The sequence below is a fragment of the Kogia breviceps genome, chromosome 14 (assembly GCF_026419965.1).
Source record: "Kogia breviceps isolate mKogBre1 chromosome 14, mKogBre1 haplotype 1, whole genome shotgun sequence".
Taxonomy (NCBI): Eukaryota; Metazoa; Chordata; class Mammalia; order Artiodactyla; family Physeteridae; genus Kogia; species Kogia breviceps.
In genome coordinates, this window is record NC_081323.1 from 44,011,310 (window position 1) to 44,036,462 (window position 25,153).

The following is a 25,153-nucleotide window of genomic DNA, read 5'->3' on the forward strand; positions in this document are numbered from 1 at the left end:
CTACTGAATCCTGTGTGCCTAGAGCCTGTGCTCTGCAACAAGAGAAGCCACCGCAATGAGAAGTCCATGCACCGCAATGAAGAGTAGCCCCCACTTGCCACAACTACAGAAAGCCGGCACATTGCAACAAAGCCCCAATGCAGCCAAAACTTAATTAATTTTTAAAAATAGTTTTCAGGGCTTCCCTGGTGGCGCAGTGGTTGAGAATCCGCCTGCCGATGCAGGAGACACGGGTTCGTGCCCGGGTCCGGGAAGATCCCACATGCCGTGGAGCGGCTGGGCCCGTGAGCCATGGCCTCTGAGCCTGTGCGTCGGGAGCCTGTGCTCCGCAACGGGAGAGGCCACAACAGTGAGAGGCCCGCGTACCACAAAAAAAAAAAAAAAAAAAAAAAAAAATAGTTTTCAAAAAAAGAAAATATTGCCAATTTTCCAGAGTGATTGTACCAATTTATACTCCCACAAACAGTATATAAAAGTTCCATTTGCCGCACACACTTGTCAAACCTTAGTATTTTCAGTCTTTTTAATTTTAGCCATTCTGGTGGGTGTGTAGTGGTATCTTATTGAGTTTTGCTTTGATTTTCCTTATGACTAATGACATTGGATATATTTACTGACCATTTGAAGTACTGATTTTTCTACTGAGTTTCCTTTTTTAAATTCATTTTGTAGGAATTATTTATAGATTCTGGATATGAGTCCTGTGTAAGATATATTTTTTATAAATATCTTCTCATTGTGTGGCCTTCCTTTTCACTCTCTTAATAGCACAATAAATAGAATTTCTTAATTTTAATGTAGCTCGAATTGTCAATTGTTTTCTTTATAGTTAGTGCTTTTTCATAGGGACTTAACATCACTATACCATTATTTCACATCTGAAAAGTTAACAATTCCTTTGTATTAAATATCCAATATTTGAATTTACCCAATAATTTCATTTTTTCTCTTTATAGCAGTTTGATTGAATCAGGATCCAAATAAGGTCCAGAAATCATTAATCTGTCTTAAGTCTTCTAATTTGTAGGTTTTATCCTCCACATATCTATAGCTATTGCTTCCCCCTTCTCTTTTTTTTAAGTGGGGGAGGTGGGTCTCCTTGCCATTTATTTTCTAAAGCAACCAGGTCATTTGTCCAGTGCTGTTTCTCATTATTCATTGAACTTCCTGTAAACTAGCAGTTAGAACTAGAGTATTGAAGAGTTTGGGGTATGATTTTTTTTGACAAGATTCCTCCATCAGTAGTACTGTATGTATACTTCCATCAGGAAATACACAATAATGGGTTGTCTGTGATGGTAGTAGCATTGATGGTTATTGCCTCATTTCAATTAATCCAATGGGGTGTGAAAATATTAATATTCTATCACTTCTTTTCCAATTATTCTATAAAAAGAAACTTCTAATCAACTATTTGGTTACTCGAAGGTACAGTTCATACAAGAAAGGCATAATGCCTCAGAACAATCCCACTCTAAGACCTTCTGTTCAGATGAGAATACTTAAGCACATCAGTGGTAGAGTCAAGTTATAAACCAAGCAGTTCAACTTGAGAATTTGTGCTTGTAACCACTAGGCAAAAATGCCTCTCCTAAAATCGAGAAACGAGTGAATACTCAGTATTCCTTTCTGGGGAGAGACCACGAGGTCAAATACTCTCATGCAGTTACAGTGACTACAAATTTACTGCAGAAGACAATATATTATTTGTAACAAAAGCTTAAATAATGTACATCCTTTTTGAGTTGGTAGTTCTAAACATAAAATTTATCTAAGGATATGCATGTGCAGAAAGTTGTGCATGTGTGTGTGTGTGTGTGTTAAATCGAGGGTATTTCCTACAGTTTGCTTACAACAGCAAAAAACTTAATGTTAAAAGTGAGTTACAATAGTACACATAGCACAGGAATGTGCAGTGTGTATAAAAATAATATTAACAGTGGTTATCTCTGAGTGGCAGGATTACAGTGATTTCTTTTTCGTGCTTTTACAATGATTATCTTTTATTTTCACCTACGTCTTTCATAATTTTTAAAAAAAGTTTGAAATACTGTTTGAAAAGAACCGTTATGAACCTTAACGATGTGGGAAAAAGTTCCTGACAGCATAAAAAAGCAAGCTATCATCTAGGAGCTCTATGATGTCATATCTTATATTTAAGTCTTTTTTTCCCCACTACAGATATATTTTTTTTAATTTTTTATTTATTTACTTTTTTGGCGGCATTGGGTCTTCATTGCTGTGCGCAGACTTTATCTAGTTGCAGCAAGCGGGGGCTACTCTTTTTGCAGTGCACGGGCTTCTCATTGTGATGGCTTCTTTTGTTGTGGAGCATGGGCTCTAGACACACGGGCTTCAGTAGTTGTGGCATGAAGGCTCAGCAGTTGTGGCTCACGGGCTTAGGTGCTCCACAGTATGTGGGATCTTCCCAGACCAGGACTCAAACCCACGTCCCCTGCATTGGCAGGGAAATTCCTAACCACTGTGCAACCAGGGAAATCCCTATATTTAAGTCTTTAAGCCATTTTGAGTTTATTCGTGTGTATGGTGTGAGGGAGTGTTCTAATTTCATTGATTTACATGTACCTGTCCAGGTTTCCCAACACTACTTGAAGAGACTGTCTTTACTCCATTGTATATTCTTGCCTCTTTTGTTGAAGATTAATTGACTGTAAGTGCGTGGGTTTATTTCTGGGCTGTCTATTCTATTCCACTGATCTATATATTTGTTTTTGTGCCAATACCACACTGTTTTGGTTACAGTAGCTTTGTAGTGTTGTCTGAAGTCTGGGAGGGTTATGCCTCCAACTTTGTTCTTTTTCTCCAGGATTGCTTTGGCAATTCTGGGTCCTTTACAGTTCCATATGAATTTTAGGATTATTCTGTTCTAGTTCGGTGAAAACATCATGGGATCACTCCCTCTTGAGACAGCACCGGAATCTCAACTAACTGCTGAACAATCAATGACAAGAAGACACTGGAACTCACCAAAAAAGATACCCCACATCCAAAGACAAAGGAGAAGCCACAATGAGATGGTAGGAGGGGTGCAATCACAATAAAATCAAATCCTATAACTGCTGGTGGGTGACTCATAAACTGGAGAACACTTATACCACAGAAGTCCACCCACTGGAGTGAAGGTTCTGAGCCCCACATCAGGCTACCCAACCTGGGGGTCCGGCAACAGGAGGAGGAATTCCTAGAGAATCAGACTTTGAAAGCTAGCGGGATTTGACTGCAGGACTTTGACAGGACTGGGGGAAACAGAGACTCCACTCTCGGAAGGCACACACAAAGTAGTGTGCACATTGGGACCCAGGGGAAGGAGCAGTGACCCCATAGGAGACAGAACCAGACCTACCTACTAGTATTAGAGGGTCTCCTGCAGAGGCGAGGGGTGGCTGTGGCTCACCATGGGGACAAGGACACTGGAAGCAGAAGTTCTGGGAAGTACTCCTTCACGTGAGCCCTCCCAGTAACCCCACCAAAGAGCCAGATAGACTCCAGTGTTGGGTCACCTCAGGCCAATCAACCATCAGCAGACAAGCAGATTAAAGTTTTACTGAGCTCTGCCCACCAGAGCAACACCCAGTTCTACTCACCACCAGTCCCTCCCATCAGGAAGCCTTAGTTAGCCTCATCCACCAGAGGGCAGAGAGCAGAAGCAAGAAGAACTACAATTTTGCAGCCTGTGGAAGGAAAACCATATTCACAGAAAGACAGACAAAATGAAAATGCAGAGGACTTTGTACCAGATGAAAGAACAAGATAAACCCTCAGAAAAACAACTAAATGAAGCAGAGATAGGCAACCTTCCAGAAAAAGAATTTGGAATAATGACAGTGAAAATGATCCAGGACCTTGGAAAAAGAATGGAGGCAAAGACCAAGAAGATGCAAGAAATGTTTAACAAAGACCTAGAAGAATTAAAGAACAGAGACAGCAGAAGCAAGAAGAACTACGATCCTGCAGCCTGTGAAACAAAAACCACATTCACAGAAAGATAGACAAGATGAAAAAGCAGAGGGCTATGTACCAGATGAAGGAACAAGATAAAACCGCAGAAAAACCACTAAATGAAGTGGAGATAGGCAACCTTCCAGAAAAAGAGTTCAGAATACTGATAGTGAAGATGATCCAGGACCTAGGAAAAAGAATGGAGGCAAAGATCGAGAAGATGCAAGAAATGTTTAACAAAGACCTGGAAGAATTAAAGAACAAACAAACAGAGATGAACAATACAATCACTGAAATGAAAAATACACTAGAAGGAATCAATAGCAGAATAACTGAGGCAGAAGAATGATAAGTGACCTGGGAGACAGAATGGTGGAGTTCATTGCCACTGAACAGAATAAAGAAAAAAGAATGAAAAGAAATGAAGACAGCCTAAGAGGCCTCTGGGACAACATTAAACTCAACAACATTCGCTTTATAGGTGTCCCAGAAGGAGAAGAGAGAGAAAAAGGACCAGAGAAAATATTTGAAGAGATTATAGTCGAAAACCTCCCTAACATGGGAAAGGAAACAGCCACCCAAGTCCAGGAAGCGCAGCGAGTCCCATACAGGATAAACCCAAGGAGAAACACGCCGAGATACATAGTAATCAAATTGGCAAAAATTAAAGACAAAGAAAAATTATTTAAAGTAGCAAGGGAAAAGTGACAAATAACATAAAAGGGAAATCCCATAAAGTTAACAGCTGATTTCTCAGCAGAAACTCTACAAGCCAGAAGGGAGTGGCACCATATACTTAAAGCAATGGAAGGGAAGAACCTACAACCAAGATTACTCTACCCAGCAAGGATCTCATTCAGATTTGATGGAGAAATCAAAAGCTTTACAGACAAGCAAAAGATAAGAGAATTCAGCACCACAAAACCAACTCTACAACAAATGCTAAAGGAACTTCTCTAAGTGGGAAACACAAGAGAAGAAAGGGACCTACAAAAACAAACCCAAAACAATTAAAATGGTCATAGGAAAATACATACTGATAATTACCTTAAACATGAATGGATTAAATGCTCCAACCAAAAGACACAGGATTGCTGAATGGATACAAAAACAAGACCCATCTATATGCTGTCTACAAGAGATCCACTTCAGACCTACGGACACATACAGACTGAAAGTGAGGGAATGGAAAAAGATATTCCATGCAAATGGAAATCAAAAGGAAGCTAGAGTAGCAACACTCATATGAGATAAAATAGAGTTTAAAATAAAGAATGTTATAAGACACAAGGAAGCACACTACATAATGATCAAGGGATCAATCGAAGAAGAAGATATAACAATTATAAATATATATTCACCCAACACAGGAGCACCTCAATAAATAAGGCAACTGCTAACAGCTAAAAAAGAGGAAATCAACAGTAACACAGTAATAGTGGGGGACTTTAACACCTCACTTACACCAATGGACAGATCATACAGACAGAAAAATAATAAGGAAACATAAGCTTTAAATGACACAATAGCGCTTCCCTGGTGGTTCAGTGGTTAAGAATCCACCTGCCAATGCAGGGAACACGGGTTTGAGGTCTGGTCCATGAAGATCCCACATGCCACAGAGCAACTAAGCCCATGTGCCACAAATACTGAGCCTGTGCTCTAGAGCCTGAGAGCCACAACTACTGAGCCACGTGCCACAACTACTGAAGCTCGCGCACCTAGAGCCCATGCTCTGCAACAAGAGAAGCCACCGCAATGAGAAGCCCACACACCACAACAAAGAGTACCTCCCCTTGCCACAACTAGAGAAAGCTCGTGTGCAGCAAAAGACCCAATGCAGCCAAAAATAAATAAATAAAATAAAATAAAATAAAAATAAATAAAATTAATTACACAATAGACCATGATATTTATAGAACATTCCATCCAAAAACAGCAGATTACATTTTCTTCTCAAGTGCACATGGAACATTCTCCAGGATAGATCACAACGAGGGTCACAAATCAAGCCTCGGTACATTTAAGAAAATTGAAATCATATCAAGCATCTTTTCCAACCACAACTCTGAGATTAGAAATCAATTACAGGGAAAAAAACGTAAAAACCACAAACACATGGAGGCTAAAAAATACGTTACCAAATAACCAAGAAATCACCGAAGAAATCAAAGAGCAAATCAAAAAATACCTAGAGACAAATTACAATGAAAACACGATGATCCATAACCTATGGAATGCAGCAAAAGCAGTTCTAAGCAGGAAGTTTATAGCAATACAAGCCTACCTCAAGGAACAAGGAAAAACTCAAATAAACAACCTAACCTTACACCTAAACGAACTAGAGAAAGACGAACAAACAAAACCCAAAGTTAGTACAAGGAAGGAAAGAAATCATAAAGATCAAAGCAGAAATAAATGAAATAGAAACAGAGAAAACAATAGGAAAGATCAATAAAACTAAAAGCTGGTTCTCTGAGTAGATAAACAAAATTGATAAACCTTTAGTCAGACTGATCAAGAAAAAGAGGGAGAGGACTCAAATGAATAAAATTAGAAATGAAAAAGGAGAAGTTACAACAGACACCACAGAAATACAAAGCATCCTAAGAGACGACTACAAGCAAGTCTATGCCAATAAAATGGATAACCTGGAAGAAATGGACAAATTCTTAGAAAGGTATAACCTGCCATGACTGAACCAGGAAGAAATAGAAAATGTGAAACAGACCAATCACAAGTAATGAAATTGAAACTGTGATTAAAAATCTTCCAACAAACAAAAGTCCAGGACCAGAGGGCTTCACAGGTGAATTCTATCACACATTCAGAGAAGAGCTAACACCCATCGTTCTCAAACTCTTCCAAAAAATTGCAGAGGAAGGAATACTCCCAAACTCATTCTATGAGGCCACCATCACCCTGATGCCAAAACCAGACAAAGATACTACAAAAAAAGGAAATTACAGACCAATATCACTGGTGAATACAGATGAAAAAATCCCCAACAAAATACTAGCAAACAGAATCCAACAACACATTAAAAGGATCATACATCATGATCAAGTGGGATTTATCCTAGGGATGCAATATATGCAAATCAATCAATGTGATACACCATATTAACAAATTGAATAAAAACGATATGGTCATCTCAATACATGCAGAAAAAGCTTTTGACAAAATTCAACACCCATTTATGATAAAAACTCTCCAGAAAGTGGGCATAGAGGGAACCTACCTCAACATAGGCCATATATGACAAACCCACAGCAAAAATCATTCTCAATGGTGAAAAACTGAAAGCATTTCCTCTAAGATCAGGAACAAGACAAGGATGTCCACTCTTGCCACTATAATTCAACATAATTTTGGAAGTCCTAGCCATGGCAATCAGAGAAGAAAAAGAAAAAAAGGAATACAAATTGGAAAAGAAAAAGTAAAACTGTCACTCTTTGCATATGACATGATACTATACAGAGAATCCTAAAGATGCTACCAGAAGACTACTAGAGCTAATCAATGAATTTGGTAAAGTAGCAGGATACAAAATTAATGCACAGAAATCTCTTGCATTCCTATACACTAACAATGAAAGATGAGAAAGAGAAATTAAGGAAACAATCCCATTCACCATTTCAACAAAAAGAATAAAATACCTAGGAAAACACCTACCTAAGGAGTTAAAAGACCTGTACTCAGAAAACTGTAAGATACTGATGAAAGAAATCAAAGATGACAAACTGATGGAGAGATATACCATGTTCTTGGATTTGAAGAATCAATATGGTAAAGATGACTATACTACCCAAAGCAACCTACAGATTCAGTGCAATCCCTATCAAATTACCACTGGCATTTTTTTTTTACAGAAGTAGAACAAAAAATCTTAAAAGTTGTATGCAGACACAAAAGACCCCAAATAGCCAAAGTGGTCTTGAGGAAAAAAATACAGAGTTGGAGGAATCAGACTCCCTGACTTCAAACTATACTACAAAGCTACAGTAATCAAGACAAGATGGTACTGGCACAAAAACAGAAATATAGATCAATGGAACAGGATAGAAAGCCCAGAGATAAACCCACACACCTATGGTCAACTAATCTATGACAAAAGAGGCAACGACATACAACGGAGAAAAGACAGCCTCTTCAATAAGTGATGCTGGGAAAACTGGACAACTACATGTAAAAGAATGAAATTAGAACACTCCCTAACACCATACATAAAAATAAACTAAAAATAGTTTAAAGACCTAAATGGAAGACTGGACACTGTAAAACTCTTGGTGGAAAACATAAGAAGAACACTCTGACATAAATCACAGCAATATCTTTTTTGACCCACTTCCTAGAGTAATAGAAATAAAAACAAAAATAAACAAATGGGACCTAATGAAACTTAAAAGCGTTTTGCAAAGCAAAGGAAACTACAAACAAGATGAAAATACAACCCTCAGAATGGGAGAAAATATTTGCAAATTAATCAACAGACAAAGGATTAATCTCCAAAATATATTACATAAGCAACCCAATCAAAAAATAGGCCAAAGACCTAAATAGACATTTCTCCAAAGATGACATACAGATGGCCAAGAAGCACATGAAAAGGTGCTCAACATCACTAATTATTAGAGAAATGCAAATCAAAACTACAATGAGGTATCACTTTACAGCAATTAGAATGGGCATCATCAGAAAATCTACAAACAACAAATGCTGGAGATGGTGTGGAGAAAAGGGAATCCTCCTGCACTGTTGGTAGGAATGTAAACTGATACAGCCACTATGGAGAACAGTGTGGAGGTTCCTTAAAAAACTAAAAATAGAATTACCATATGACCCAGCAATCCCACTACTGGGCATACACCGAGAAAACCATAATTCAAAAAGACACATGCACCCCAATGTTCACTGCAGCAGTATTTACAATAGCCAGGTCATGGAAGCAATGCCATCAACAGACGAATGGATAAAGAAAATGTGGTACATATATACAATGGAATATTACTCAGCCATAAAAAGGAACAAAACTGGGTCATTTGTAGAGATGTGGATGGATCTAGAGACTGTCATACAAAGTAAGTCAGAAAGAGAAAAACAAATATCGTATATTAACACATATACGTGGAACCTAGAAAAATGGTACAGATGAACCAGTTTGCAGGGCAGAAATAGAGACACAGATGTAGAGAACAAACGTATGGACACCAAGGGGGGAAAGTGCCTGGGGGGGGTGGGGGGGGTGATGACTTTGACTGACATGGACACACTAATGTGTATAAAATAGATAACTAATAAGAACCTGCTGTATAAAAAATAAATAAAATAAAATTCAAAAATTCAAAAAAAAAATGTCATGGGTCATTTGATAGAGACCAAAGGCAAAATTCTCTACATAAATCCCAGGAATACTTTCTTCGATCAGTCTCTCAAGGCAAGAAATAAAAGCAAAAATAAACAAATGGAACCTAGTCAAAGGTATAAGCTTTTGCACAGCAAAGGAAACCATAAACAAAATGAAAAGACAACCTACAGAATGAGAGAAAATATTTGCAAATTATGCAACTGACAAGGGCTTAATTTCCAAAATATACAAACAACTCATACAGCTCAATATCAAAAAAGCAACCGAATCAAAAAATGGGCAGAAGACCTACATAGACATTTCTCCAAAGAACACATACAGATGGCCAACAGGCACATGAAAAGATGATCAACATCACTAATTATTAGAGAAACGCAAATCAAAACTACAATGAGGTATCACCTCACACCAGTCAGAATGGCCATCATCAAAAAGTCTAAACATAATAAATGCTGGAGAGGGTACGGAGAAAAGGGAACCCTCCTACACTGTTGGTGGGAATGTAAACTGGTGCAGCCACTATGGAGAACAGTATAGAGGTTCCTTAAAAAACTAAAAACAGAGTTACCATATTATCCAGCAATCCCACTCCTGGGCATATATCTGGAAAAGACAAAAACTCTAACTCGAAAAGATACATGCACCCCAATGTTCACTGCAGCACTATTTACAATAGCCAAGATGTGGAAGCAACCTAAATGTCTGTTGACAGATGAATAGATAAAGAAGATGTGGTATTTATAGACAATGGAATATTAATAACCCTTAAAAAAGAATGAAATAATGCCATTTTCAACAACATGGATGGACCTATTATCATACTAAGTGAAATAAGTCAGGATAAGAAAGACCAATATCATATGATATCATTTATATGTGGAATCTAAAAAAATAATATAAATAATATAAATGAACTTATTTACAAAGCAGAAACTGACTCACAGACACAGAAAACAAACTTATGGTTACCAAAGGAGAAGGGAGGAGAGGAGGGATAAATTAGGAGTTTGGGATTAACAGATACACACTACCATATATAAAATAAACAACAAGGACCTACTGTATAGCACAGTTAACTCTATTTCATATTTTCTAATAACCTATAATGGAAAAGAATGTAAAAAACAATACATAGGGACTTCCCTGGTGGCGCAGCAGTTAAGAATCCGCCTGCCAATGCAGGGGACACAGGTTCGAGCCCTGGCCCGGGAAGATCCCACATGCTGCGGAGCAACTAAGCCCATGCGCCACAACTACTGAGCCTGCACTCTAGAGCCCACAAGCCACAACTACTGAGCCCGTGTGCTACAACTACTGAAGCCGGTGTACCTAGAGCCCATGCTCCACAACAACAGAAGTCATCGCTGTTGGAAGCCCACGCACCGCAACAAAGAGTAGCCCTCACTCGTCACAACTAGAGAAAGCCTGCATGCAGCAACAAAGACCCAACGCAGCCAAATAATAAATAAAAGTAAATTAATTTAAAAAAAGAAAACAGTATAGATATATGAATCACTTTGCTATATACCTGAAACTAACAGAACATTGTAAATCAACTATATTTCAATTATTAAAAAATAAGCAAGCTATCAGACCATACATGGTAGCATGACAGCCACATAGCAATATGCACAGGAGGGATATGCATTTGAACAATGGTTGTTTCTCTGAATGATGGGATTGTAGGTGGATTTCATTCTCATTTGCACACATTCCTGTGATTTCTACAATACATACATGCCTGATGAAGTATTGAAATGGGGAAGATCTAAAATGGATTTTGAGAATATAGGACTTAAATAGGTAGAGGTGGAAAGAGGGGTGACAGAAAATGCGCACATTTCCTAGGGCTGGAAATAGCAAGAGCCAAGATCCATGTCACAGAGGCTCCAAGCAGGAAAAGGGGCTGGTTAAGAAACAAGGCCATAAAGGACCAAATTTAAGAGATCTGAAACAGGGGCCATAAAAATTTTTTTTCCCTTCTGTAACTCATAGGGTAGTTTCAGAACTGTACAAAGAAAGGTCAGGTGGACTAAAAGGGGCTGAGGACAAATCCTGAAGGGAGGGAGCTCAATTAGAAGGATTTATAACAGTTCAGGCATCAAGTCCTGAACTATCTGAAATATGTCAAAGCAATAGATAAGGAATCCAGGTGTTATCTGATGAGAACCTGTGACCTGGACTGGATGACGGGGCAGAGACACAGGGACTAATGGATTTCAAGCTGGAGCAGAGCAGACGGGAGGAGGAAGGTCAACGTCTAAAACGAGAAAAGTCAAATTTGAGACAAACTAAATTTGTGTTGACTGAGGGACGTATACCTAGGAATTTCCTGCAGACCACCGAAACCACAGGACTAGCAGGACACAGACTGTGGGGACAAGGCTCTGAGAGTCGTCCACTGAGGGATCTAGGTCAGTGACAGGTATCCTCTCAACATCTCACCCAAGAGCAGAGAATGTTGCCAGTAAATCCCAGGTCTCAAGGGCTCTTTCAAAAACACAGCAAAGTCTTCACAGAGAAGCCCCAGGCTGGCCCTGTGTTGACTCTAATATAAAAGAGCTGCTGCCAAAGGGCAACAAATCCAGAGGACAGTTCAGGTCCTTTTGCACCAGCAGCAGGTGCTCGTGAGCACTCTGGCAGGGGTGTGCTGCTGCTGAGGAGGAGAACCAGGGATGCAGCAAGGAGGTGTTCACAGTGTACACTCTGCACCTTTCAAATTCTGAACCACGCACTGTCTAGTCAAAATAACAAAGTTTAACTTTCTTTAAAAGGTCACTCAGCTGAGTGGGCCCTATGCCATCCCCACTGATGAGGCAAATAGCACAAGAACAAAGATCATGGACTGTCAGGGCAAGCTGCCTAATGGGGACCAGGTCTGCCCTGGTTGGCGCCACACCACTGCCCCAACCAAGTAACCACTGCATGGCAAGGCCTGGAAGGCAGGAACTCAGCCCAACCCCAGGAACAAATCAGTATTTTTCCAAGGACAGCCTGGAAAAATTAACAGTCAAGAGTCTCTTTTCCAAACCAGAGGCAATCTGTAAGTGAAAGGCTGTGCTCTGTCACCCCCAGCAGCCTCCAGCACCAGTCAGGAAGGCTGGGGAGGCTGTCATAGCACAGGGAGCAGGTTATAAGAAGCTGTGTGCAGGAGAGTTACTCAGCAAGCTCTCTGCAAAACTAACGAATTCAATACACTTCACCTGTGTGGATCCCAGGAAAGACAGCAGAGTACACAAATCAGAAATAGTGATGCACATTTTTTTCAAACAGTTTAAAGGGTGATTATTTGCACTGTGAAATCAGTTAGGAGAGTCATTTCAAAAGTTTCCTAGATGCATTCAAAATTACATGATTTCTTGAAATCAGTGGAGAAAGAATGGATTGTATGGAGCCAAAATTGATATAAAATCCTGGACACTTTCCTCATGAGCACAGACACCAGCCCTCTCTCAGAGCTACTAAGACTGTATACAGCAGACCTTGGATTCAGTGAATGTTCTAAAGAGAAAATGTGTTAAATACCGAATGAATGATCATCGCTAGAACAAACAGTTCTAATACTTAGAGCCATCAACCAGAAAGCATTTATTCCGAGCAACCTCATATGCATCTCAGAGTGAGGATCTGACACCTTGTTGGGAGTTTCTTTCAAGGATACTTGAGTGGCTGCTCCCAGGGATGGACTTAAAATATATAAATCACCACTTTTCCAATGACCAGGAAAACCAGACCTAGGCAACTTTTTCTACCAAAAAAAAAGTTTTCTCAGATTGTCAACATTCATATATATATATATTTGACATTTTGAAAGATTTTGCTATTTTTCCGATTTTGTAGCCACATAAGAAAGATAGGTGATATTTGGGCTTTTTTTTAAAATCAAAGTCAATCAATGCAGAAGCATTTAAAGTCTGTAAATTAAGTTTGTACCCTAGAAGGCAACATTATGCAACATAATGAGTAAAAAGGAATCAGAAAATGATACTATTAACCACTCTGCACCTAAAGAGCTGTGTGACCTTGAGCAAGTAACACTCTGAGCTTCCAGCAACCTCTGCAACCCCTAAAATCCCTTCTAGTTCTAACATCTGATGAGAGCAATTTAATATTTTTAAATGTTAAATGCTAATGAAATATCATAAATTTATGCAAACACAAAACATTTTAAACAAAATTAGCTTTTTGAAAAAACTAATTTTAAGTAGTCATAAATCGGAAAGCTTTTAAAATAAAATTATACTGTTTGATCAACATAAATAAGCAACTTAAAATACTGGGTTATAGGACAAATCAATCTTTCCTCTTCTCTTCCTATTTAAGTCTGAGAGCCATAGTCAAGGTTTACTGATTTTTCAATACCCAAATTATTTCTGTGTAAAAAAAGCTTTAAAGCATAAAGCATTTCTCCTACATCTGAAGTAGTCATAGCTCTGAAAATAAGATTTTATTATTTCAGTAGTTCACTCTTAAAGTCTATCAGAAAACCACATTTAATTATTCACCACTGTTCTAAAATATGCTATAAAGGGAAGACAACTGCATGCAGCAATGTTCCTTCTACAGCTAAAGTCTGACTGCGATTGAGCACTGAAAAATTCAGTAAGAAAATGAACTGAAAAGACGGGTCATAGAAGGCCAAGCTTTGTCTATAAAACTTTCTTTAAAAAGTGATAAATAGGGGGGCTTCCCTGGTGGCGCAGTGTTTGAGAGTCTGCCTGCCAATGCAGGGGACGCGGGTTCGTGCCCTGGTCTGGGAGGATCCCACATGCCGCGGAGCGGCTGGGCCCGTGAGCCATGGCCTCTGAGCCTGTGCTCCGCAACGGGAGAGGCCACAACGTTGAGAGGCCCGCGTACCGCAAAAAAAAAAAAAAAAAAAAAAAAAAAAAAAGTGATAAATAGAAAAAGACTACTGTAAACACTTATAACTTGAAGATTTAATCATCTTTCAAGAGTGGAAGGTGAATATTACAGGGTTTTTTTTTCCTATAAAACTATATTTCAACCAGAAACAACAATAGCTAACACATTATCACAATGTGACAATTCCTGTTCCACATAACGTGCATACTCATTTAATCCACATGAATATCCTCTGAAGCATATGCTACTTTTTATCACCCTCGTTTTAGAGATGGACAAGCTGAGACTTTCATACAAGTGATTTGCTCAAAGTTACACAGCTGGTAAGTGGCAGAGTCCAGGCTCAAGATAGATCTAGGTGACTCTTAAATCCCTGCTCTTAAAACCATCAGTCTTCAGTTAAAATTTAAACTCACCTTTCTAAATGATGTCTCTATTTCCTCACTAAACTGGTTTCATTGACCTAGAAAAGAAGCCTTGAAATGAGTAAAGCTCTAGTTTAAATAGCACTCCAGCATCTAAGTACAGCAGAAAACCCCAGAACCTTCATTCTAACCTCCAAAACAAAGTCTCCTGAAATGCCAACCCAATCATAAATTTTAAGATGCCTTTTGGCCCACATTTCATTCTTGTCTTTCCTAAGCACCACTGGAAAAACATGGATTGGTGAGAGGAAGACCACTTCCAAAGCTTAAATTCCAAGCTTCTTAGTTTGGCAACAATACTGTGCTTTGGGAATTTAAAATTATAAGCACAGTTCCCAGAGGAAAACGTTTCCTTTATTAGCAATCGACTTTGACAATTCCATTCTAGGATGCTAAATATAACAAAATACCTTCTGAGTTTTATAATAAACACATTCCCCAGATTATTTTGAAACGACTGTCTGCTTATTTGTAAGACACTTTGCCACAACAGTTAAGCAACTGAAACATTTTTTTAAATCTTTCAAATTTGTTCCAGTTCTTTTAATGAATTGACCTAATAATACTGTTTTCTGAATTCCTCTACTATGAAATAAGAAAGTCCACATTTCACCATTTATTTCCCTAAAAAGATATCCTTGTTTTATTATTTCTAATTTTCTTAAATTTTAACCCAAGAATATCAGCAAAGCCAGAATCATGGAAGTTTGAAATCCCATGCATGATTATCAGAAATATTGAGCAACGGAGCAACTGTCTTATTCTGGGCTAATGGACTACATTAGGCTTTTAACAGAAGGCAAGCGCTTAGGTGCTGTGTTTGTGGAGCAACAAGCACTTAGTGAACCTCAAAGCCCCAGGCATTCTGTTATCATAGAAGCAATTTAAGTGCAGTTGTAAAAAATTAAGGTCCCTTTAGCTGGATAGTTCCTCATATCCTCCCTACCTACAACAGGGGATGGCAAAGTACTTAAGAATCAACTGGCACTTTTGTCTGGGAGATGGATCCAAGTAGTTAGGTGGGAAGGGTAGAAACTTTGTTTCACCTGGTAACTTCATGGTTTTGGGGTATGTGGCTTTGCTCGTTTTTACCACTAAGTAAGTCTAATTATTACAAACAGCTTTTCAAAAATACAACCCACTAGGTATCATGCCTTCTTTTTTTCTCCCTCTTCTCACACCTTCTAAAACCACAAAATCCCATTAACATCAAGTCTGATCTCTCACCCTTAAACAGGGCTACACAGCCTCCAAATATCTGTAAACTCCCCAACAGGCATATGCAGTGTGGCAACAGAGCTCTTCCAGGCCCAGCTAGGGTATTTAATGGGAAGATTAGAAATTTCAAAGTACCTTGTCTCTGTAAGCGACTCCTAAACTTGCACCCAAGCCCTAAATTTTCTCCAAAACATATTGTAAAAATCAGTATGGAGAGTTCTCCTTGGGTGATCCACTGTCATAACCAACAAAATTGTTTAAAATCCTATTATCTTTCACCCAAAACATTCCTTCCAGAATAACTGCTGTTGACACCCTGACACCTAATCTTGTGCCTTCTTCCTTCCTGATATCTCCCTAATGTTCCTTTCCTCCAGTTACCAAAAACGGAAAGCTACATAAATGGGTGCTGTGGGCCTGGTGTAGAGCAACAGGGATTGGTGGGAACAGCTGTTCCTCAGTTCCAGCCAAACGTTAATCAGGTGGGAATGTGATGGCAGATCTTCCAATGATCCAAAAATTTAGGCAATAAATTCAGATTGTGCGGAGAAATATTCTGGTTTTTAAAGCAACACAGGGACCAAAGAAAACAACTGCAGGTCACCTGTTGGCAACCCGCGAGTCAGCCAGTCTGTTTCATTCTGGTCCATGCTCCCTCAGTCCAGTCTACACATCACTGTCAGGTCAGTTTACCAAATAACACTGCTCCTGACCACTGCTAACTCCAGGCTCTAAATACTACCACTAAGTTTATGCTGTCATTCAACGTCCACAGTAACATAACGACTCCTCACCTTCCTCAACTTCCTTACACAAACCTTTCACTTCAACCAATTAAGTCTACACCCCTCATCTCTCAACCCCAACCAGCTACGTCCCTGCCAAGATGGCCTCTGTTGTACCCTCCTCCTCTACCCCATCAACGCCCACATCTGAAGCAGGAAACAAGCCCATCTTTGGGGAATATACCTTCCAACACCTGCTGGCTACATGAATTAAGAGACTTCTCTGCTTAAAGCCAACAGATTTAACTTTCAAGAAGGGGTTTAAATCTCCTAACAGACAAATCACATGGCCTTGTCTTGTTACACCTCCAGTTCCCAAATAACATTTTAAAGAAGAGGCTAAGTCACGCTCAGAGGTGTCTTTCCGGGGTCTCGACGTCTTCACACCCAAGAAGGCCTCGGGGAGGTGGATTGGCGTAGGACCCCGCAACCAGCCCTGCGAGGGCTGCGGACGTGCGCAACCCCCGCGGTCTCCTTCCTGCGCCCCAGAGATGCCACCCCCAACTGAACCCCAGAGCCATGTCCCCGGGACCCCGACCTGCTGAACCCTGCCGCGAGATCAGCGGGGCCCAGCATCCGAGGACCCTTCCCGCCGACCAGGCCCGGGGCCGCCGACGGCCGCGTAGAAGAGTCAGATGGCAAGACGACCCCTCTGCGCGCGCCCCCGCACGGACCTCCGGGAGACTCCGCTGCCTCGGCCGCGCCCACCCGATGCTGCCGGTACCTTGTCCTCGGGCGGTGCGTCCGGCTCGCGGGCCATCCTCTGCCTTAGCTCCGTCATGCTGGAAACACCAGCGCTTCGTCGCTGCGGCCGAGTGGCGCAGCCGCCGAGGCCGGCAGCTCAGCGCGGGCGCCCGCAGACTCTGCTCGGCCAGCCCCGCGTCGCCTAAGCAGCGCGCAGCTTCGCAGCGGCTCCCGGCCCCACCGCAGCCCAGCCGCCACCCCTGGAACTCGGCCCCGCCCGCTGCAGCCACCGCCCTTTCACCCGGGCAGAGCGCGACCAGCCTCCTCCAGCCCAGGTCCACCAATTCCTTTTCACGGGAGGGCCCCGAACGAGCGCGCACGCGCACCGCTGCCATCACAGCCCCGGAGATACACCAATGGCGCGAACCTGTCAGGGAGGCGGGGCGGGGGCGGGGGCGGGGCAAGCGGAGAGGAGTGGAGAGGCGTGCATTGGATAGCAGCAGGAGAGGGCTGGAAAAGGCGTGCGTTTCTGAGGGAGACTAGTCAATGGAAGCTCCGGAACTGGACCCCGGGGTTTTAGAGATAACAGGTTGCTAGGAGCCATGGGCTGCAGCCCCGAGGCTCCTGCCGGCCTAGTGCTTGCTACCTTCGGCTTCTTGTCTTCAGTAGCCAGGGCTCTTCTCTCTCACTGATAGGTAGACGCTTGGTAGGCCCTGAGCGGAAAGGCCTGGGGAACCCACCTGTGTAAAAGGAGGAGATTACGTGATAAGGAAGTGAAAGCCAAACTTAAGTCTGCGTTGTTTTGCAACGCAAACAAAATTAGTGAGCTTAATTATGTGCTGGGCACTGAACTATGTAATCTCTTTAATGTATCTAATTTAATCTGTACAACGCTTGGAAGTGGATACGATTTTCATTTTGCAGCTAGGGTCTTCCACGGTTATTCAGCTTTCTTTTCTCTCTTCTGGACTATTGAAGGATATTTTTTGGACAGGAATGCTGCCTGCTTTGTTCGCAGCCCGATCTCCTATGTACTTGACACATCCCAAGTACCTATTTAATAGATTTAAAGTTTCTCCTGAAAGAAAATGATCTAACCAAGGTCTCATGGCTAGAAAGTGCCCACTAAGAATACGAACACAGATCTGTTACCAACGCCCTCTTTTACATACTCCTGGCCTTCCTAAATTCATTGTTAATATCTGTGTTGCTCAGCATTGCCTTCAGCAGTTCCTGTTGGCTGCCTTTAAGTGATGTAAAACAAGTATAAAATGGGGCCTCTTCCCTTAAGCATATTGTAATTTAACAAGGAGAGATATTTGCACACATAGGAGTTGCAATTTTGTGTTAGCAATTTTGACCTGAACTGTGAGGTTTGGGGAAAGTAGTGAGAATTCTGAAAAGGGTGTTATATTTTCTTGATTTCTATAAAAGTACATTCCCAAGTGCCTATAACACTGCTTCAAAGTGACAGTAAAATAGGTATAGAGGAACACTTAACTCAGGGTATGCTTTGTTCCCTATTAACGTACAAATACTTGGTTTTTTTAGAGAAACAGACCACTCCCTTCAGGCCATAATTTATTTAGAGAAAGCTGTGCTCTTTTGTTTTATTTTGTCTTTTGTTTTAATCTTATTTATAAAAGTAAATAACATGGGACTTCCCTGGTGGTCCAGTGAGTAAGACTCCAGCTCCCAATGCAGGGGACCTGGGTTCGATCCCTGGTGGGGAACTAGATCCCGCATACATGCCGCAACTAAGAAGTCCGCACGCCGCAACTATGAGCCTGTATGCCGCAATGAAGATCCCGCGTGCCGCAACTAAGACCTGGCACAGCCAAAATAAATATTTTTTTAAAAAAGTAAAAAATAAATTATTTTTAAAAAGTAAATAACATGATGATGGTAATTTTAAAACTCTTTTAATCTGTTGGAGACTGTGTGACCACCATTTTGACTAATGTCAGTGATCACCTCTTGAACTAAAGACCAGACACTTCTTGGGTAAATTAAGCAAGGTTTATTATCTAAAAGATCTAGAAGGATGTCAACACAAAGACAGTCACAAGGTCATCCTTTAAGACAGGTGGAAGTGTTAGTAACCAGATTCTCACCTTTACGGAACATAATTGTGAAAGGTCACATCCGAGTAAGCATCACGTCAGTCCTCCTGGAACCTCAGCTGTTTGCTTTAAAACACAGCCTAACTGGAGAAGCAGTGCAGGTAGATCAGAGTTTCAGAACGCACAGTATAATTACTAGGGTAGATAACTCCCTACAGTTTGGCCCGAACAAACTTCTTATCTGTTATACTCAGCCCTCCCAAACTAATGGAGCTCAGACCAGGTACAATTCTGAAGTCAGTACTGTGGTAAACAGGGATCAGATATTCAGACCTCTGGAAGTCATGTTAACAGATCTTTAGGCAAGCTTTAGAGCCTCTCCCTCAACTGTAGGAAGAAATTAAAAGTAAAAAATTCCCCTCACCTCCAGCCCAAAGAAGAATTTTGTTCTTTTACATTACGTTACACCTCCTCCTCTACCGCTGATTTTTCCCTTCAATAGAAATACCTCATAATAATAGAATACTTCATAATAGCTCTTTCCTCTAGGGTCATTTCTTCCAGGCTTGTGACATATCTTGTATATGGTGATTCTTTTCATTGTACTCCTTGTATTGCACTCCTACCATTATTTTTAGATTATTATAGGTAACTAGCATGAGATTTTTAGTCCCCCAGAGTGTGCAGGCTGACTGCAAGCTCAGCATAAGTGGGCAGGTATTGCTATAATTATTATCATTCTGTAATAAAAACACCTCCCACCTTCTTGATAATTTGAAAACTGCATTGGTACAAGTGACAAGAAAATTCTTCAGTTCCCTGAATAGTGTTTGTCCTCTCTTAGAGGGGAAGAACTGTCAATAAATGAATTATTTAAACAATACATTTTTTAAAAGTCCATAAACAAAAACAGACTTGATCTGCTCTTTTTCTTGTCCTTCATATTTTCTTTCTAGATCTTATCTTGACAAGTGTTCTCAGAAAGCTAAAACTTCGTATTCAGTTTAATGAGATGACATGAAAAATGGAATTGAGAATGGGCTAGGCAGAACTGTCTAACATCTTAAAGTTTCAAAAATACAAATCCTGCATTCCCACAAACTTGTAGACCTATTAGATTATTAGACAGTCCATCTAAACTATAATTTCAGTCTTCTCTCTGACAAAGCATAGGTCTTACTTTTTCAAACCAATAGTCTATATGGAGGTGCAGGTGGCTTTAAGCATAATATTCATCAATTGATCACACATGCTGAAACAGTACTTTTCAGTCCTAATTATTTATTAGAATTACCTGGGGAGCTTCTAAAAATGCCAATGGAGGGCCCATCCTAGACCAACTAAATAAGAATCTCCAGAGATGGAACCTAGAGGAAATAGTCTTGTTTCTTTCCTTTGTTAAGCTCCCCAGATGAGTCTAATGTGCAGCCAGGAATGAGACTCAGTTTAATATGTGATATCACCTTGTAAAGAAATTTGCCAGAAATTATATTAAATAGTTCACAGCAGTTTTCTCTCCCAGCATGCATTAACATTTTCTGACCAACAATACATGTTTGATGAAGAAATTGTGGGAAATGCAGAAAGCATAACAAAAAATATTAAGATCATTTGTGGTAGCATCAGCCATAGATAATTACTGTTAATATCCATATTATTGCTTTATTCTATTTTCTGTGCACTTACACTCAGATATAATAATTTTAGAAAGTTGGGATACTATTGTTTATACTGTTTCATAACCCAACTTTTTAACATCAAATGCCCTTTGAGAATGGTACTTGAAAGGCTTTATAGTATTCCATCTTACAGATTTACCATAATTTACCTAGCAAAGCCCATATTGTTAGACCTCAAGATTATTTCCAATCTCAGGGGAATTGTTAATAATTCTATAAGAAACATTCTTAAACATGCCTCATCTTGGTAAGTAACTCTGATTACTTCTTTGGGAAAAAAAAATCCTATAGATTGAATTTCTGTGTCAAAGACTAAGTAAAAAATTCCAAGGATTTTCATACACATTTCCAAATTCCCACTGGAAAAATTATACCAATTTATACTCTCATCTTCAAGTCATTAAAGCCCACTTCCTTATATCCTTCCTAAGAAATGGCTGTTAACACAATTTTTTTTAATTTGCTGGATTAAAATTTTATCTCCCCTTAATTTATGTTTCTTTGCTTATTAATATGCTAACCATTTTTCATACATTTACTAAGACTGGACCTTAGGCACTAGAAGCCAGGGACCTCTGGATTTTGTTTGGATACATAAAGTGCCTTTTTATTCAGTTTGAATTGGGTTCTTTGTTGTAGAAACAAAGTATATTAACCAACACAAGTTTTTAGACACACTGAAGTTTTAAAATTTATGTAGTCATTCCTTACGTTTTATGGGTTTTTTCCGTTTATGTTTAGAAGCCCACAGCAAGATCTCTTAAATATTTACCAAAATATTCTTCCAGTTCTTATTGGGTTTACATTTATTTGAATTTTAATTATTTAATCTATCTGGAAATTATTTCAGTAAACAGTTATTAGGGAGAGTCTATAGCTTTAGTTTTTTCTAGAAGTTTAACAAATTGTTTGGTCATAATTTAATTCATTCTTTCTCTCTGATTGAAATAGCACCTTTACTAGTTGTTAAAGTAATCCTCTTAAAACAGAAATTGGGGACTTCCCTGGTGGCGCAGTGGTTAAGAATCCACCTGCCAATGCAGGGGACACGGGCTCGATCCCTGACCCGGGAAGATTCCCACGCCGCGGAGTAACTAAGCCTGCGTGCCACAACTACTGAGCCTGCATGCCACAACTACTGAAGCCTGTGAGCCTAGAGCCTGTGCTCCACAACAAGAGAAGCCACCGTGATGAAGAGTAGCTTCCACTCTCCGCAACTAGAGAAAGTTCATGAGCAGCAACAAAGACCCAACACAGCCATAAATAAATAAATAATTTTTTTAAAAAAACCAAATTGTCTCAAGCTAAAGACCTTTTGATAACTTTCCTTTTCACTTAGAGACGGCTTGTAAAGGGCTATAAGATCTCAGCCCTGCCTCTCTTTGCAACCTCACCTTGCACCACTCTCCCCATTGTTCAGTGTGTTCCGGACACATCAATCTTTGAGTCCTACTGTATGTCAATTACATCTCAATAAAACTGGGGAAAAATACTTATTTAAAAAAAGCTTTGAGGGCTTCCCTGGTGGGGCAGTGGTTGAGAATCCGCCTGCCGATGCAGGGGACACGGGTTCGTGCCCCGGTCTGGGAAGATCCCACATGCCGCAGAGCGGCTGGGCCCGTGACCCATGGCCGCTGAGCTTGCGCGTCAGGAGCCTGTGCTCCGCAACGGGAGAGGCCACAACAGTGAGGCCCGCATACCACAAAAAAAAAAAAAAAAAAAAAAGCTTTGAATTTTAAAACAAACTACTACCTGAACACTTTCTAAACATGCTGTCCTTTTTAAACATGTTATTCTTTAGCCTAGGATACTTTCTCCCACTCTCCAAACAGCTAGTTTCTCTGGTAAACTGCTACCTCCGCAGAAGGCCTTTCCTGACCACAGGTCATAGCCATTCTTAAGTCATGGGTGGAGTTTAATTGCCATTTAAAATACCTTCAAATCAACACTTCGATTTGACATTAAACCAAAATGTTATTATGTAAGCAGAAAGCACAGAAACAGAGTAGTAGAGTATACATTCGTTATTAGTGAAGCAAATGTTTCTCACTGGAGGAATGAATACATTCCACATTTTGCAAAGGAACTGAGACACTAAAAGGACCTGGAGGGACTTCCCTGGTGGTGCAGTGGTTAAGAATCTGCCTGCCAATGCAGGGGACATGGGTTCGAGCCCTGGTCTGGGAAGATCCCACATGCAACAGAACAACTAAGCCCATGTGCCACAACTACTGAGCCTGTGCATCATGACTACTGAAGCCCACATGCCTAGAGCCCATGCTCTGCAACAAGAGAAGCCACTGCAATGAGAAGCCTGAACACTGCAATGAAAAGTAGCCCAGCTCACCACAACTAGAGAAAGCCCGTGCACGGCAATGAAGACCCAACGCAGCAATAAATAAATGAATAAATAAATAAATATTTTTTAAAATAAATAAATAAAAAATAAAAGGACCTGAAAAGGAAAATAACTACAAATAGATGAAACCATTGTGTTTTGATTATAAAGATGTATGAAAAAGGATAGTTGATTATACATAAAGGAAGTTAGTGCTAATATCAAAATTTGCGAATGGGTGGCAGAGACTTGGAAGAAATTCCAGAGACAATAGAGGAGCACTCTTAAGAATGCTGCATCATCCACACCCTTGACGAGAGTATGTATATGGAAAAACAGCAGTATCAGTAATTGAATGAGAAACTGTGAAGATATATTACAAGTGCTTTAACCAATATATATATATATATATATATATATGTATAGTGGGTACATATTATGCACATGAGTGATATATGATGCAAATGTTTTTAAAAGTCTGAAAGTTCTTTTGATAATTACAAAATAGACATTCTAAATGATAAATCATGATAGTTTGATATTTTATTTTCTTGTGCTACATAAAATAATGGTGCATGTTACAACTGAAGGTACCTTAAATTCAGTGAAATAGATACACCTAATAAAAATGCTAGAGGGAGAGAATAGAGAAAGGCAATTTTTGAAGCCATAATGGTTGACAATATTCCAGACTTGATGAAATACATGAAGCTTCTGATTGCGGAATACAAAATCCCCTGAACAGGAAAAATAAAACTAAATCCACACCAAGATACACGGTAGAAAAACTAAAGAATTCTACAGACCAAGGTAAATTATTAGAAGCAACTAAAGAGAAATGCTGTAAACAAAGCAAAAAAGAAACAAAGAGGGAATATTTATAATAAGAAGATTATTAATATATGAAGTGCTCCTTTTAATCAATAAGAATAAGACAGTGGTCAAGAACTATATGAACGATATCCAACTTGCACCAATCTTTTAATTCACAAACTGAAATTTCCACACGAGCAGATTTAAAAACGAGATTGCTAAAATCTATAGAAAGAAAAATTGGGCAAAATGAGCATGCTCGTAGTCTTGACTGAAATGTAAATTGCAATCTTTTAGAAGTCAATTTAGTAACATTTATCAAAATTTTAATGTGTATGCTCTTCGATCCAGCAATACTTCAAGGAGTTGCCCAAATTACAAGCACTTTGTAAGTTGGTTACATACGTAGGATATTATGCCATCTTTTTAAGAGGTGCTGATATAGAAAACATGTACCTGCCATAAAACTACACATGCTTTATTAAGTAACTTTGCAGAACTGTCTACGGTATAAATTCATTTATTTTTTTAAAAAAAGTATACTTGTAGAGAAAATTTAAAAGCTTAGAAAGTTGCATACGGTAAATGATACGAGTTTGGTGTGTATATGGCGGAGGAGGTTTAAGAGCTGGTGGTCAAGACAAGTTTTTTTTTATCATAACTGTACACCTCTTAAAGCAGCACTCTTTAGGCTACAAGATGGCTCTTCCTCCTTGCAGGCTCGATTTGCGTTTCACTTTCGAGGCCGGAAATTCCCTACCCCTAAACAGGGAGATGAAGCACCACGAAGACGCCGTTCAACGACCCCCACAACGACCCCCAACCCCACCCCCGACTCTAGGCCTGACCTTCACACTCGCCCGGACTTTTCTAACATCCGGTTCCGGAACGTGACAAAAAAGGAGGGGATTCCCGCCGGTCGCCTATCAGCCGGCCCTCAGAAGGCGCAGGCGCTCA

The 25,153-nt window shown here is 39.9% G+C and overlaps 1 protein-coding gene and 1 long non-coding RNA gene across 3 annotated transcripts in view; both read right to left on the bottom strand.

The window, feature by feature from the left end:
- The window catches only part of CDS2 (CDP-diacylglycerol synthase 2), a 58,160-nt gene extending 40,450 nt beyond the window's left edge, over positions 1-17,710 (bottom strand). Inside the window, exons 1-2 of one of the 2 annotated variants that reach the window (XM_067011768.1) lie at positions 17,344-17,684; positions 14,608-14,654 (exon numbers count right to left, since the gene is read on the bottom strand). Coding sequence is in view for 1 of the 2 variants with exons in the window: in XM_059037637.2 (XP_058893620.1) it covers positions 17,344-17,400 (57 nt within the window). In the remaining variant the exon portion in view is untranslated. Of the gene's footprint in view, positions 1-14,607; positions 14,655-17,343 lie in introns of both variants that reach the window. The other variant, XM_059037637.2, reaches the window with a different exon arrangement.
- A 251-nt stretch (positions 17,711-17,961) lies between these two features.
- Positions 17,962-25,132, bottom strand: LOC136792465 (uncharacterized). Its single transcript, XR_010836281.1, has 3 exons — positions 25,045-25,132; positions 19,418-19,510; positions 17,962-18,043 (listed from the first exon to the last, which is right to left on the bottom strand). It is a non-coding gene; the product is annotated as an uncharacterized lncRNA (long non-coding RNA).
- Between the last annotated feature and the right edge of the window lie 21 nt (positions 25,133-25,153).